Genomic DNA, 17,138 nt, shown 5'->3' with positions numbered 1-17,138 from the left:
GATTTTGGGAGTTGAGGTCACAACAATTTAGGAATTAGGGGCCAAAGAGGGGCCCAAATAAGCATTTTTAACCGGATTTTTGTTGATTTGGGGATGGGCGGCACCAAATGTTGTCCGTGCATTTTCTCATGAACCGTGCATCCAAAGCTTTTAAAATTTCAATATGTTGTTACTGACAACAAAATGAAGGTCAAGTTCAAGAATGACGATTTTGACTTTTTAACGTTCAGGAGTTATGGTTCTTGAAAGGTCAAAAAATGGCGTTTCAATTCATGTTGTTGCATTTACTCATGAATCATTCAACCTAAGCTCTTTCAAATTTTAATATGTTGATACTGATGATAAAATGCAGGTCAAATTTGATATTGACGATTTTCACTTTCACCATTCATCAGTTATGGTTCTTGTGATATTGCCAGGAGACAAATAAATGTTAATAAATCCGGTTTGCTGTCGTTGTGACAGCCTCTTGTTCTTGGTTTTCGCACCCTAACTTTAGTATAAGTAAATAGAAATCTATGAAATTTTAAAACAAGGTTTATGACCATAAAAGGAAGGTTGGTATTGATTTTGGGAGTGTTGTGAGTTTTGGTCCCAACAGTTTAGGAATAAGGGTCCAAAATTAAACTTTGTTTGATTTCATAAAAAATTGAATAATTGGGGTTCTTTGATATGCCAAATCTAACTGTGTATGTAGATTCTTTATTTTTGGTCCCACTTTAAAATTGGTCTACATTAAAGTCCAAAGGGTCCAAAATTAAACTAAGTTTGATTTTAACAAAAAATGAATTCTTGGGCTTCTTTGATATGCTGAATCTAAACATGTACTTAGATTTCTGATTATGGGCCCAGTTTTCAAGTTGGTCCAAATCGGGGTCCAAAATTATTATATTAAGTATTGTGCAATAGCAAGAAGTCTTCAATTGCACAGTATTGTGCAATAGCAAGTATTTTCAATTGCACAGTATTGCGCAATAGCAAGAAATATTTAATTGCACAATATTGCGCAATAGCAAGAAATTTTCAATTTTTTTTTAGTTATCTTTCTTTGTCCAGAATAGTAGTTGAATCTACTTAAATCATTGTTTCATACAATATACAATGTATATTCACTTTTACTACCAACTGATAAATTAAAACAATCTTTACCATTCAGTGATATCAAGCACTTTTTTTTACATTTTAATATTTTATGATGTATTTAAATGAGTAGTTATTGTTACAAACTCCATTAGAAATTCGAATTGAGATCAGTTTTTGGAATAAGGGAAAGGGGGATGTGAAAACAAAATTGGTGGGGGGGGGGGGGTTAAATTTTTCTCATTTCAGATTTCATAAATAAAAAGATAATTTCTTCAAACATATTTTTGAGAGGATTAATATTCAACGGCATAGTGAATTGCTCAAAGGCAAAACAAAAATTTTTAAGTTCATTAGACCACATTCATTCTGTGTCAGAAACCTATGCTGTGTCAACTATTTAATCACAATCCAAATTAAGAGCTGAATCCAGCTTGAATGTTGTGTCCATACTTGCCCCAACCGTTCAGGGTTCAACCTCTGCGGTTGTATAAAGCTGCGCCCTGCGGATCATCTGGTTAGCCCTTGCATGCATTCTTTCAGTCCATCTGTCCCCCTTTAGGTCAATGATTTTGTTCAACATAGTTTTTGATTTAGTCCAATCTATTTGAAACTTAGTACATGTACACATATTCCCCATATATTAATCTTTCAAATTTTAATGCAGAAGAGTTTTGACACCAATTTCGTGGTCCACTGACCACAGAAAATGATAGTGTGTGTGGGGCATCTGCTTTCTATGGACACGTTCTTGTTATCAAGATTTTGTAGTTCACTGATCAGGTTAAAGTTTCTGTGAAGGGTAGTTCACCATGAAGGTGGTGCACATGTTCACATGATGGGAACTTTGTAAAATACTTGAGTAAATGCCAAACTACAGTTCAGCCAAGATTATTAGCTTATAAAAATAGAGGGAACACAAATGAACTTTGTGTCGAAACAGTTTTAAAATCAAAAGTATGCATGAGTGGAAGACTACTAATATCCTACATTACAAACTGATATTATCAAGATGCTTGATTTCTTGATTGACAACATATTTGTTACGTTCGGAGGGCGTGTTTTTCAACAGACTGTCGGCATTCCAATGGGAACAAACTGTGGCCCTCTACTTGCCGACTTGTTTCTTTATTATTATGAGGCTGACTTCATGCAGGAACTTCTTAGGAAGAAAGATAAGAAGTTAGCACTATCCTTTAACTCTACTTTTCGCTATATAGATGATGTTCTTTCACTAAATAATTCAAAATTTGGTGACTATGTGGAACGCATCTATCCAATCGAGCTACAGATAAAGGATACTACAGATACAGTTACGTCGGCCTCATATCTTGACTTACATCTAGAAATTGACAATGAGGGTCGGTTGAAAACAAAACTTTCCATTTCTAAGTAGCAGCATTCCAGCAGCACCTGCATACGGGGTATATATCTCCCAATTGATACGATATTCCCGTGCTTGCATTTCCTATCATGATTTTTTTGATAGAGGGTTGCTGCTCACAAGGAAGCTATTAAACCAAGAGTTCCAAATGGTGAAGTTGAAATCATCCCTTCGTAAATTTTACGGACGCCATCACGAGTTGGTTGACCGTTATGGAATAACCGTATCACAAATGATATCGGATATGTTCCTTACGTCGTAACTACAACCCCCTTCCCTTTCCTGAATGTGACCTACCGAATTAGACTTGTTACCGGATTTGTTATCACATAAGCAACACGACGGGTGCCGCATGTTGAGCAGGATCTGCTTACCCTTCCGGAGCACCTGAGATCACCCCTAGTATTTTGGTGGGGTTCGTGTTGTTTATTCTTTAGTTTTCTATGTTGTGTCGTGTGTGATGTTGTCTGTTTGTCTTTTTCATTTTTAGCCATGGCGTTGTCAGTTTGTTTTAGATTTATGAGTTTGACTGTCCCTTTGGTATCTTTCGTCCCTCTTTTACATAAGATTTTTACTTCAGAATAAATGTTTTCATAGAAAATTCAAATGAAATTAGATTCCAAAATATAAAAGGAATTATCAAAGGAACGAAATTGATTATTATTACTTAAACTTATTTTAGTTTTTGGCAAAAAATGTGTCTGATATCAGGATAAAAAAAACTTATGTTCATTTTGAATGAATTAAAGGAATTTCAGTAGAAAAACGTGATTTCTATTTTGTCGAGTCTGTGATTTCTGCAGAAATCTCATCATGGATGGTGATCTGGCAGCGTTAGCTTTATAGTTAAGGTGGAAAGCTTCATACTTTGTATACAAATGCCTTATGTTACAAAGTCTCCGTCAAATGTCCACTTTCCATGACATATCAGTTACTGACATTCCAGCTCCAGACCTCAATTAAACTGATTGAAAGATTATATCTTCATCATATGAAAATCAAGCACAATCCCTCCTGTTACCATCATAAAATATATGAGAAGAACATTACCCGTATCATGCCTAGATTGATTGTAAGGTGTACATGTCTGTCTGGCATGGTTCATCTGTCCTAGGTCTCATTTTCATGGTTCATTGTTCAATGTTTAGTTTTTTTGGTTAAGTCTATTTCTTAGAAACTATAAGCAATAGGTAAACTATATTTGGTGTATTGCATGATTGTAAGGTATACACGTATCTCTTGATTGGTTTATCTGATCTTGGCCTCATTTTCTTGGATCATGTTAACTTTATGTGATGCTTGTAGTAAAGCTTTATATATAGGACCATCAACATGAAATAAACGGTTAGTAAAGAAGGCGAGACATTTCAGTGTATGCTCTCTTGTTTGTTTACTTTACAAAAGAGACAAAAGATACCAAAGGGATATTCAAACTTATAAGTCGTAACAAAAAACCCTAAAAAAAACAGTAGCCTCCGATGACTGGTGAGTATGGAGATGTTTCACATGTGACACCCGTTATGTGCTCATGTTAGTACAAACCCAGTGATGTATAATTTCATAAGAAGTTTCAGGAAAGAGGACTGGATTGTGGTTACAACAATTGCAACATGACTGTTGTCATCTGAAACATTTTCAATAATTAATTAAATTGATGGTGTCCGTAAAATTTCAACTTCAACACTTGAAGCAGGATCTGCTTACCCTTCCGGAGCACCTGAGATCACCCCTAGTTTTTGGTGGGGTTCGTGTTGTTTATTCTTTAGTTTTCTATGTTGTGTCATGTGTACTATTGTTTTTCTATTTGTCTTTTTCATTTTTAGCCATGGCGTTGTCAGTTTGTTTTAGATTTATGAGTTTGACTGTCCCTTTGGTATCTTTCGTCCCTCTTTTTTTGAAACTCCTAGTAAAAATACATTCCTTGTAAGCAGCAATCCATTTTCAAGGAAGTCATAAAAGGAAATCAAAGCCCTGAATATCGTATGAACTTGAAGATATATACTTCATATGCAGGCGCTGCTGGAATGTTTCTACATAGAAACGGAATATTCACAAGTTTGGAAGCTGAAATCTATTCTTTGCCGTAAAGTTTTTTTCTCAACCGACCTCATTGTCAATTTTTACATGTAAGTCAATACATGAGGCGGATTTAACTGGGATGGATGCGTTCAACAAAGTCACCAAAATTATTTAATAAGAGGAAATCATATATATAGCGGAACGTGAAGTTAAAGCTCAATGCTGGCCTCTTTTTATTCTTCCTAAGAAGCTCCTGTATAAAGCCAGCCTCGTATAAATAAAGGAACAAGTCGACAAGAAGATGGGCACAGTTGGTTCCAATAGGAATGCAGATTGGTTTATTGAAAAACACGGCCATCAAACGTAATAAATATGTTGTAAGTCAAGAAATCAAGCATCTTTATAATGTAAGTTTCAGGGAATTTATGTTTGAATTAGAGTAAGTTTTTACAAAGTACGATTTATTCCTCGCTAAAAGGTATATACTAGTAACCAATTATGAGGGTCCGTTCAAAAAGAATATAAAAGACAGTAATACATGTTTTGAACAATATAGTTCCTTTAAGTAGCTGCAACTTTGTCAATTTGTAAAATAATTAGGTAATTTTGTTATCAAATGAAAGCACAAAGAATTGGTATCTCTGTAGAGTATGTTGTTAATAAAATGTTAAACAATGAGATTTACTGACCTTGTAATTGGTCACAAGTTTTATGTGACGAATATTCCCATCACCGATAGCAAATAGTTGACAACCCTTCCGCCTTTACTTACGATTGAAGTTCCAATAGAGTTTATAATAACATTTTACAGTTTTTGGTGGGGTTCGTTTTGCTGTGTCTTTAGTTTATTTATTTGTTAGTTTTTTTTCTTTTTTAGCCATGGCGTTGTCAGTGTGTTTTCGATCTATGATAGAATTGAGAATGGAAATGGGAAATGTGTCAAAGAGACAACAACCCGACCATAGAACAGACAACACCAGAAGGTCACCATAAGGTCTTCAATGCAGCGAGAAACTCCAGCACCCGGAGGCGTCCTTCAGCTGGCCCATAAACAAATATCTATACTAGTTCAGTGATAATGAGTTAGACTGGCCTTCTGATATCTCACTCCCTTTTTGCAACTCAATTGCTAAACAGAAAAAAGTGAAGACTTTAAAGTCATCACAATTCAGAAAGTTTTATAACAAATAGTAAAATCATAAAAATACCGAACTTCAAGAAAATACATATTAGAAAATCCCTTATAAAATAGAACAAGAATGTGTCCATAGTACACGGATGCCCCATCCGCACTATCATTTATATGTTCAGTTGACCGTGAAAATGGGGTAAAATCTCTAATTGGGCATTTATACAATAAGAAAGATCATATCATAGGGAACATTCGTACTAAGTTTCAAGTTGATTGGACTTTAACTTCATCAAAACTTCTACCACGACCAAAAACTTTTACCTAAAGCGGGACAGATGGACGGACGAACGGACCAGAAAACACATTGCTCATAAATGGGGCATAAAAATCAAATGCTCAAATACATCAAACGAATCGAAATCAACTGACACATTCCCGACTTGGTACAGACATTTCCTTATGTACAAAATGGTGGATTAAATCTGGTGTTATAGCTAGATAAACCTTTCATTTGTATAACAAGCCCATAAAGTTCAATTATATTGACAACAATGTGTGAACAAAACAATCAGCTAAACATAATAGGTAAACATGTCAAAAATAGGGGTACAGCATCCAACATTGTGTTATAATCTTCAACACTATAAAAGCAAACAAATAAGTAAGCAAAAGAAAACTAAAATTGTAACAGACAAAGCACATTAGCCGAAATGAAAGACAAGAATACAAAAAAAAATACCACAGCACAATGACACATTGGCGGGATAAATACCGAACCAAGCCAAAAAAATATTACTAAAAGTGGACTATACAGTAAAGGTTTATATTTTCAAAGACACACAAAAGAACACTAAACACGTAATTAAGATGATAAACAACGCCAGTACATAGAATCTACACATCAAGACCCTTTTGTATTATTGATACGGGATAATTATAAACAAGGTCTTGGTATCATTGGCTTTCAAATATTCGGTTTTGAGCGTTCCTGTACGGGGCGCCGAATGGGACTCTTGTGGTTTTGTACTCGAAATTCAAATTTGTACGGACAATAGTGAGTTTTGTTCAACAAAAATGAGTTCAGTTTAACAAAATTTGTAGCATACTACACATTTAAATTTTGTCATACAAAATTATCTTTCAGTGGACAAAAGTTACTTTCGTCATGACAAAATTCATTTGTGTAACACAGACTTTACTTTTGTTACCTAATTTGCAAATTAGTTTAGTTTGAATTCTGTGAACTAATTTGCATACAAAACTGAGATTTTGTCACAATATTCAAATTTGTGTTTATTTTTGCGTAGACAAAAAACAGAAGTGAAAATTTAACACAAAAGTCAATTTTGTGCCATAAAAGTAGATGTTGTGTCACAAAAGTTAATTTTGTCTACAAAAAAAATAAACACAAAATTGAATTTTGCAATGACAAAATTCATTTTTTGTAGACCACATTCATTTTTGTCATGACAATATTCAATTTTGTGTTTATTTTTGTGTAGACGCAATTGACTTTTGTGACACGAATTTGACTACTGTCCCAAAAATCAATTCACTTCTGTCTAACAAAACTCAATTTTGTCTACCCAAAAATTCATTTTACTTACAAAATCACAGGATGCTAATTGAATCAACATGTTAATTGCGTACAAATTCAATTTTGTCTCACAAAATTGAGTTTTGTGTTTTAATTTCCACATCAGGAAACAAATGTCAATTTTGTATGCAAATAAGTTTATATTGTCTTCAAAAATGAATTTTGTCATGACAAAAATGAATTTTGTCTACAAAAATGAATTTTGTCTACAAAAATGAATTTTGTCTACAAAAATTAATTTTGTCTACAAAAATTAATTTTGTCATGACAAAAATGAATTTTGTCTACAAAAAATGAATTTTGTCATCACAAAATTGAAGTTTTCATAAAACATGTCTGTATCACATAGTTTTGTAAGACAAAAATGATTTTGTTATGACAGAATTGAATTTTGTGTACACAAAATTGATTTTGATTACAAAGAGTTCACGTTCGATATGGCGCCCCGTAATCTGATGGTGGTAAAACCTAAAAAGTGCTCTGGATGCATGCAATTTATAACGTGTTGTTTTAATTGTTTTTTTCTCCTTCATCAAACGTCTATTTATGTGAACCAAGCGTTAAGGACGATTCTACAAAGTATGTAGTTAGAAGTTGTTCTGGTCTTAACTTGAACTATTATACTATTTTTCGGTCTTTGGGCATATTTTTCATTGTTGATGACAAACTTATGGCGTTAAAATATCAACACATTTTTAGTGGTATGTGTACATTTGGTTATGATTGCTTTTTGTTGAGATAAGTAAGACAGAGTTTGCGCTGTTTATATGTTTTGTTTTAGTTATCTTATGGGTTCTTATAAGTGGGTTGACAATCTATACATTGTCTTATTTCATATTTTTCAATTTAAGAAGTTCATCTTTTTAACTTTATCGACGCTTACCCTGTCAACACGGTTTTCATTCCTGTTTGAGTTTTGGTCAGGTTTGCTTTTAGCTTAATTTGTATATTCTTAATGGAGTAATGAGATTGAACATAGGTTTACCACTGTTGACTTTTGAAACGTTTAAATTTATATATTATGTATACACATTTTGCGGGTTTTAATATATTTTTTATCGATTGTTTGTTAAAATGGGTTTATAAGCTTCGATGGGTTTTGCTAAGGCTATTGACTGATTAATCATAGCTTACCTGTATACAAAATAAAATCGAAATTAACATTATTGCGATATATCAAGAAAAACGGCACATATCAACAATGGCATCAAGGATGACATATACATCCATAAGGAACCAAAGCACCACACGTGTATAAATGCACACATGATGTGACTGGAATACCTTACCACCAGACATCCTACCGACAGAGACACTAGATGTCTTCATGTCAAACTGATAGTGACTAAAAGCAGGAAAAGTCAGATATACTGTTCCCAGCTAAAAGGGGGTCTGGTGGTTGTTTAAGTCAGTTTGTATTTTAAATTTGAATTACACTAATAAATATACTAATACTTTTCATCAAAAACAGATATTTATATGATATCTTCTCCAGAAAACATAGGTTGTTGATTAGTATAATATATGACTTGTGTAAAGAGGCTATTACACAGATGATGTAGATAAAGTAAACTTTAACATTTAAATCCTTGCTCAGTGAATAATAACGCTATTCAACACCACTATATGTATTCAACAAATAGTTCAACATGTATTTGCAGTATATAGTAATAACGTAAACAATGTATCACAAAGTCAAACATTAAAGTCGTTTATAAAGTTTGTATCAAACCATTAAAGCTATCATCAAAGGGTACTTTTTCCATCATCTGAAACAGATAAAAAGATTAGGAACACACATTTTACCTACAGAGGTAAATGTAACTATTTTCTACTATATGCATATACATCAGCACGTTTGCAAATGGTTTTTCATACTAAAAAATAGTATTCTATGGGTAGTTTTGGTTCATTGTTCAAGCAGGATGTTTAGCTTGTTATAAAATCAGGTTTTGCTCAATTTGTTTTTGGAATATGCCTATACCAAGTCAGGAATTTGGCAGTTGTTTTTTTCATTTGTTCCTTTTGATCTATATCGTTTGATTTTGTCAGTTTGTTTTAACTTTGCCTTTTTTTAATTTGCTTTGGAGTTTGGCATTTTTTTTAATACTTTTTGCTCCCACTATTCGATTTTCTTTGTGGAAACCAAAAATGAAAGTACACCTACTATACTTTATTTTAGCTTTCATTTGTGCTATCCTTTAAAATGAATTGAAAAAATCCATATTAAGCAAGCTATGACTTATAAATTGTCAATTTTAGATTTTCTATCACAAAAATTATTCCCTGAAATCTAAGATTTAAACACCCAAAGACAAATTTAATGATGAGCAATTTTAGGTGTTATATGATATCTATGCCCTTTTGTTTTGGGTTTTCTTAAATGTTTTATGTACATGTTGTTTATTTAGAACTTTTGTCATCAGGTACATATGAAAGTTTTTCATGATAAACCTGTTGATCTATATTTTTGTTATTTGTACTCTAAAGGATTCTAAATGCTATTTTACTATAAATATTATTAAACCTTATCACAAGAATTCAGTTTCATAGAATTCTGCCAATCCATCCATTTCAAGATGACAGATGCTATCCAATGGAAGTCTGTGATTAAAGTCTATATAACGGTCGCCATTTACATATGTCTGAAATAATAATATAGCGTGTGGGGTACTTCAATTACATAAAGTTCTAAGTTAGTCGATATATCAATATTCAAAGAGAATTATTGTTAAGTATGTGCAGTAATATGATCGTTGATTTAGTTTGTCCTGTATGCAGACCTGTAAGATCACATCATTTACCAAAATACTACTGTTCTTGGACAAATATCTATATAAACTAGATCAATGTTCACAGCTGGCAATACAATTCTACTATAAAATGATGTAACTATCAATAGATCTCTTTTAAAAGCAGCATGGACAATGATATATCATATTATTAATTCACATAATATCATGTTGTTGTTTTGCTGTTATTTATCATTGTGTCATGTTTGTAATATATGCTTTATTTGCTATAGTATGTATATGCCTTTTGAAAACAACTTATTCAAATCAATATAATAATATAACAGAATAAAGGTCAATGTTTTTGACAATGTTTTGATTGAGTACTAAATTATTTTTCAGTATCATCAGTTAATAAATTATAAGCCTGATATCTTTGATGACTTTGTATAGCTGGTTACAAAAAAACGTCCTCGCTTAAATAATTATTCCTTTTACTATTTTACATAACTAGTTATATTCATATCTCAAATAATAATTCATATTTAGCAATATTTTTGAACTGTATCATACCATAAACTTTTCCTCCATAACTTTTATAACAACTTCAAATGTGTCTTTTTTCTCAAATGGAAAACTTTCCTCTTCTCTCTCTTCTTCTTGCCAGTTTCCTTCCACGTAAGTATTTCTCACTGTGCAATGTTCTTCTCCAAAACGAGGATTGAAATGAAAAGCTACATTGCTCTCGGGGTCATCTCCACATTTCAGGTTAATATGGAATCTGTAATTAGAAATTGTGTGAAGAAAACTTAAAACATCAATTGATAAAATTGACTGTTAAAAAATCAATTTCGTCACCATTAATTAAAAACAGGACACAATGGACGCAACATGTGTTACATGAATCAATTATCTCCCAGGTACTCTGAAACTCGATCTTCAGTTGTCTGTTATTTTCTAGTGAAAAATTATCCCATGCTCTGTGTTACAGATTATAACAACTTCGAATGGGTCTTTTTTTCTCCATGGGAAATCATCATCTTCTCTTGCTTCTCCTTCCCAGTTTCCTACCACATGCAACTTTTTAGGTTGTCGGGTTTTCAATGCTCTTCAACTTTGTACTTGTTTGGCAGTATAACTATTTTGTTCTGAGCGTCACTGAGTCGATGAAGACGATAAGCGCGTCTGGCGTATCAAATTAATAGGCCTAGTATTTTTTTGTAACTATTTTTTGTCTTTCCTCTGTGCATGTGTTTTTCTTTTCTTATGGTATTAAATTATTGATGTTTATTATTATGATAATTTCTGATAACTTGTAGGATAATATTCTATGATATTAACGTTTTAGCGGGAATTGAATAAGTCACCTACCTATCACATTTTTTCTTCGGCATTCCATGAATAACAATCCAGGAACCAGGTCTTATACCTCCAGGAATCCTTTCTAAAACTGGTTTATCCTATCAAAGGTTTACAAATTATATATCATTATATTATTTTGACTGTTTTATCATTAACTATTTGTAGATCTAAAGGATCAACCCACTTTGTAGAATATTTCAGTACGATATACCAATCTTACTCAATTTTCCCATTTTAGTCAAAATGAACTTATATAAACTCTTCACATCAGTATTATCTTCCAGGGAAGACGAAAATACATATGCAATCTGTTTGCATGTGTAAAAAGTATTATCACAAAATAATTGAACTCCGAGGAAAATTCAAAAAGGAAAGTCCTTTAAAAAAACAAAACCTCAATCACATCAAACGAATGGATAACAACTGTCATATTTCTAACATGGTACAGGCATTTTCTTTCGCAGAAAATGGTGGATTGAACCTGGTTTTATAGCTAGCTAAACCTCTCACTTGTATGACAGTCGCATCAAACTCCATAATATTGACAACGATGCGTAAATAAAACAAAGACATAATAGGTAAAAATGTCAAAAATACAGTAGTCAATATTATGTTATAATATTAATCACTAAATAAAATACAAATATAACTGTAAGCGATTAGTATTATTTTTTATTTGCAAATTTGCACAAGTGTAGCTGCTTGCTAGATGATATTGAATCAAGGGTTATAATTTGAAAGGTCAATATTTTCTTTTTTCATCGGCATACGGTTGAAATCGTAGTTTGGGTGATAGTTTAGAAATGTTTACGCCACGGGTGAAATCTGATATTTTCCTTATTGTTGTTGCTTCAATCCCGTCCTCCTTTTCTCAATAGTGACATCAAGTAATTCAATTCATCATACAATGAGTAACATGATGGGAACGGCTTACCCTTCGGAAACACTCCATGGTTTATTTGATTTACTCAGCCTTCTGTGCTAGTAGTCCTTTGTTAATTTATGTATCATTGTCATTTTGTTCAGTTTCTGTTGTTACCTATTCGGACATCGTACTCGGGCTTCTTTTAAACTGAGTTTTACTGTGCTTATTGCTGTGTGTTTATTTTTTCTACATTGACTAGAGGTTTAGGGGGAGGGTTGAGATCTCACAAAAGATATTTAATCCCGCTGCATTTTTGCGCCTGTCCCAAATCAGGAGCCTCTGGCCTTTGTTAGTCTTGTATAATGTTTATTTTAAATATTTTGGAGTTTAGTATGACGTACATTATCACAGAACTAGTAAAAACGTTTGTTTAGGTGCCAGCTGAAGCACGTCTCCGGGTGAGGGATTTTCTCGCTGAATTGAAGACCCATTGGTGGCCTTAGGCTGTTTTATGCTCTTTGGTTGAGTTGTTGTCTCTTAGCACACATTTCCCATCTCCATTCTCAATTTCATTCCATTTTCTGTTGAAATTTTGTGGTCATCATATTTTCTGTGTGTTATTTTTTCTTCGCAAAAGTGTTCTCCGTCTCTATCCGAAAAAGACACATCCAGAATCATTAGTTAAGATAGGGATCAAATGAGGGACGATGTTGGGGCTATGCGTTTTGCAACTTTCCTTATGCTTTCTTTGGCAGTAAATAAGATTGCCATTTTGAGTCACATCTTGCCCACTTTCCTTTGTATTTTGACATAATATCACATCTTTCATGTTCATGTTCATGGTCTTAGTCTTTTAGTCATGTTGGTCGTTAATCATTCATCATACAGTATAAAAGCAAATGACATATAAGCTGTGCATGAGATGTATACAGAAGACCAGAAAGAATGTAACATCACATTATCATCGAAGCCTCGATAACTTACCAATTTTCTCTCCAGTTTGACTTGGAAAATATAAGCTCCTGCATTAACATTGATTCCTTTGATATTTTCGATTTCTCCTCTTGATTCAAACTTTTTAACTTTTGATCCATTTACATATACCTGGAATCCAGATATGAAAACGATTAAGAAAATAATTAGTTATGTTAGAAAGCATATGAAATCTTTATGAACAGTAACAGTATAAACAAATATGAAATATGATGTAGGGTGAGCATATCATATGAATCTGTGCAACATGTGGTACAGAATCTGCTTCTGGAGTAGATGATATCAACCCCGGTTTTCGATGGTGTTTATGTCCCTCAGTCTTTAGTTTCATATGTTGCCTTGGCGTTATCAGTTAATTTGCAACTTATGTCCCTTTTCTATCTTTCGCTTCTCTTTTCAATAATCACAAACTATTTTAATAAATCAGAAACATGCAACTACATGCATTTCATTGACTAGAAGTGTATCACATCCTCCACATTTAGTCAAAACTGAAAAGGTGTCATAATGATAAGTATTCGCATTACTTTGAATTTTTTACTTTTGGTGACTATCTTGACTTCAAACGGTTTCCTCTCAGCTATACATTGCGGGATCTCTATTCGTTCTTCGTCGGCCCAAGAATCATCGGTTCTACTATTAAATACCACTTCACCTTGGTCAATTCGGGGATTGAAATGAAGGGCAACATCAGAATCAGTTGTTAGACCATAATGAAGGTTTATGGCAAACCTACAATAGTAAGAGCAACTGCTTAATAGTAAACACCAACCTTGAAATTCTGGTATAATTTTCATACTTGTCAAATTTCATTATTAAATGATGTTCTAAAGAAATAAATATAAAAAAACAATATTTTAACCTGGTTGTGTAGATTTCAAATGTATTCTTATCTAAACCTCGGCTTTGAATGTCTTTTGCGAAATATATTCATAAAACGGATGTAATCACATCAATTGTTTTTCAAATTTTGACATACTTTCACATGGTTGGTACCATTGCTTGTGAAATGAAATAACCTGATGTTATCATCAGAGAAGATTTTATGGCCGACTATCACTTAAGATATCCATGTCAATTTCAGGTGATATTTTTTGTTAAAAATATCTTTAAAAAAAACATGGTTGATTAACTTCGTCTTGGTTTATCTTGGAAATGATATGACTCGACCAATCTTCGATTCTGGATTATTCAATTGTATCAATAGGCTCATGCAAAATTGTGTTAATTATTTAACTTGAATTTAATTAATAAAATATTTTATAAAGTCAGCATTAGTTTGGGATATTCATGTTGGTTTATTTTGCTTGTTTTGGTTCTCTCTTATTTAAACATCCAAATCCTTTTAAAAATTTACACTATGAGCAAACCTGATGATGGGTCACAGAGACGGCTTTTGTTCCGTGTAAAGGCGCCTCACAGTTAGACCAAAGAGTAAATTAACACGAGACTCCTTACTTATATACACATGGAAAAAAGTATTGCAACACCAAATTGAAATTCAAATTAAAAAAAAACACATTTAATTTGTTTTGTTAAATAATTTGTTGAAATAGAACTAGTTAAACATTATTTAAATATCACCTGAGTTTAATCAATAAATATTGACTCTATCAGTTCTTATCTGCACATGCAGCTACTGTACTCGTAAACACTAAAACATCTGTTTTTATCCTCATTGTTTTCAACACTTAAAATAATCAAGTTTACAAATTCATGTTATTGACACCTTGTAATTGGTCATCCAAAACTCATAACTGCAGCAAGATGGCAGATATCCAGCATGAGGGAAGCAGGTATGTCGCTGTGATTATTGCACGTATTGTTGGTCATCACCATTCCACTATAAGTCGTTTTGAGAATAAAAATCAGGCAAGAAACGATGTTAAAAACCTTCCGAGGTCAAGAAGACCCCCTATAACATCTGCTAGGGAAAATAAAGCATAATGAAGGTTGGTCAGAAGGAAACCCATCGCAAACAATACAATCCTAAAAAGAGAATAATGACCATACAGGAGCCTTTAAACAAGAACTGTTCGAGATCGGCTCATCGCTACTGGTTATCGTGTGAAAATACCATTTCGGGGACCTTTGCCTACGAACAGACACACAGATGCCCGTATCCAATATAGTGCAGAGCTCGCCAAAGTTGGAAATTAGCGTCGTGGAGGAAGATCCATTGTTCCAATGGAATTCGGTTTATGTTCCTTGGCCCAATCGTAGCCCGAATTTGAACCATATCGAGCATATATGGGACACTATTTGGCGTAAAGTGCATGAAAGGACACCCTAGTTCAAACAAGTCATGAAATAAACAATATCCTTCGTCAAGAATGGTATTGCTAGCTTAGTAACAAATTAGTCGACTTATGGCAGGAATCAGAAGACGTTAAGATGCGGTTATCCGTTTGAATGGAGGCTGCGCACAGAGTACTAATTCTTTGGCGTATAAAGATCAACCATGATGTGAACAATCATCTAAAGAATAATTTTGAAATGTCTGACATTGTGAAGTTCGACTACAGTAAAAGTTGTAAAATGCATTTTTTTGTACAAAAAACACTTCATCTTGTTATAAAAAATTTGGTTAGATAAAACTTTTTTTTTCATACATTTTTTGTTCGTTTTAACGCCAATGTTATCATTAACTATTTTTCAATATTATTTTACAAATATTTTATCATATTCCATCCAAAATAAGAGAATGATTTTTCAAGTTTTAAAAAATCAAGGTGTTGCAATAATTTTTTCCATGTGTATAGATTTATTTAAAGTGTAGGAATTTTATGTCATGAACTTATACACCATAACATTACTTTTCCATTTTCCGAATACAATTTCACTTCAATTTAATCATTTGTTTCTGCAACAAAAATAAACTTGAATATAAATCTACATACCATTCTGACTCTGGTCTCATGAACCCTCTAAACAACAAAACATCTCCTTTCTCTAGACCTGAAGGAATCTCCTTTACAAAGTCGTCATTCTAAATAACATATATTCATTGAAATCAGAACAGTATTCGGCTGTCATGATACTGAGAGATACAGTCTTTTACTATTCGTCAAATAAAGAAATATTATTAGATATTTTTAACGTTTATTCTTAATGAACGTATACTCAATATGTACGTTTGTTTAAGAAACTGTGTTTACCATCGTGTTTGAAACTGCTTTAAAAGTTTAAGCATTGGATTTTGTTCATAAATGTTCTTTCTTTTGGGAATTTTCTCTACATGTCTTTAATGGACTTTAATTCAAAAGGGAAAAAATAAGTGTGTTTCCATCAGTATCGAGTTTTGTATAAATCTAAATGAAGTACTTACAACGGGTTCTAGGAACTCTAACTCAGCAATATCTACGTCACCTAGAATGTGCAAATGTGTGGCATCGGCAAAATCAAGTCGATGATTGAAATCAGCAAAATGGTTTTCGTTGACATAAACCTGCAAGGTAACGATAAGCCATTAAACTAATATCAAAAAGTGTCTGGTTCCACCAAATCGACAATTATTTGGTTAGGTCCTCAACGGAGTCAATGCGATTGATGAAACCTCTGATCAACATTGAACAATTCACCATCATTATCAATGCCAATGTATTTACTGAAACGACGCACATGACTCTTTTTTTTTAACTTGACTAAGAACAGAATTATATTCAGGAAGTTTAAATTTAAGATATGCAATTTTCTAGTTTTGAAACATCTTTTTCAGGTAAAATTAAAAATGTAAATGGTTATGGTAGATATATGTATATTTATCTATTATCTTGAAGTTGGAATGTTTTGTGTTGTGTTTTTATGTACATTTATTCTTTTGATGATAGTTATCGATAACAATGTTTGCTGAAGCAATTTTATTTGGAAATAAGAAATGATAGAGCTCGGTCAGTTTGGAATAATAGGCATTATCATTTTCTACCTTCTGTGTCCTTTACAACACTGTGAACCCCTGCAGAGTATAACTTCAT

At 32.8% G+C, this 17,138-nt stretch overlaps 1 protein-coding gene across 1 annotated transcript in view; it reads right to left on the bottom strand.

Annotated features, from left to right (window-relative positions):
- Positions 1-8,827: 8,827 nt before the first annotated feature.
- The window catches only part of LOC139515119 (uncharacterized), a 40,990-nt gene continuing 32,679 nt past the window's right edge, over positions 8,828-17,138 (bottom strand). Inside the window, exons 20-27 of the mRNA XM_071304680.1 lie at positions 16,493-16,612; positions 16,065-16,153; positions 13,692-13,896; positions 13,156-13,275; positions 11,316-11,404; positions 10,518-10,725; positions 9,740-9,857; positions 8,828-8,981 (exon numbers count right to left, since the gene is read on the bottom strand). Of these exons, the coding sequence (XP_071160781.1) occupies positions 9,744-9,857; positions 10,518-10,725; positions 11,316-11,404; positions 13,156-13,275; positions 13,692-13,896; positions 16,065-16,153; positions 16,493-16,612 (945 nt within the window). The 3' untranslated portion in view covers positions 8,828-8,981; positions 9,740-9,743. The remainder of the gene's footprint in view (positions 8,982-9,739; positions 9,858-10,517; positions 10,726-11,315; positions 11,405-13,155; positions 13,276-13,691; positions 13,897-16,064; positions 16,154-16,492; positions 16,613-17,138) is intronic.

Source organism: Mytilus edulis, chromosome 3 (genome assembly GCF_963676685.1).
Source record: "Mytilus edulis chromosome 3, xbMytEdul2.2, whole genome shotgun sequence".
Taxonomy (NCBI): Eukaryota; Metazoa; Mollusca; class Bivalvia; order Mytilida; family Mytilidae; genus Mytilus; species Mytilus edulis.
The sequence above is the reverse complement of the archived record's forward strand: the minus strand, read 5'-3'. Positions and strand labels throughout refer to the sequence as shown.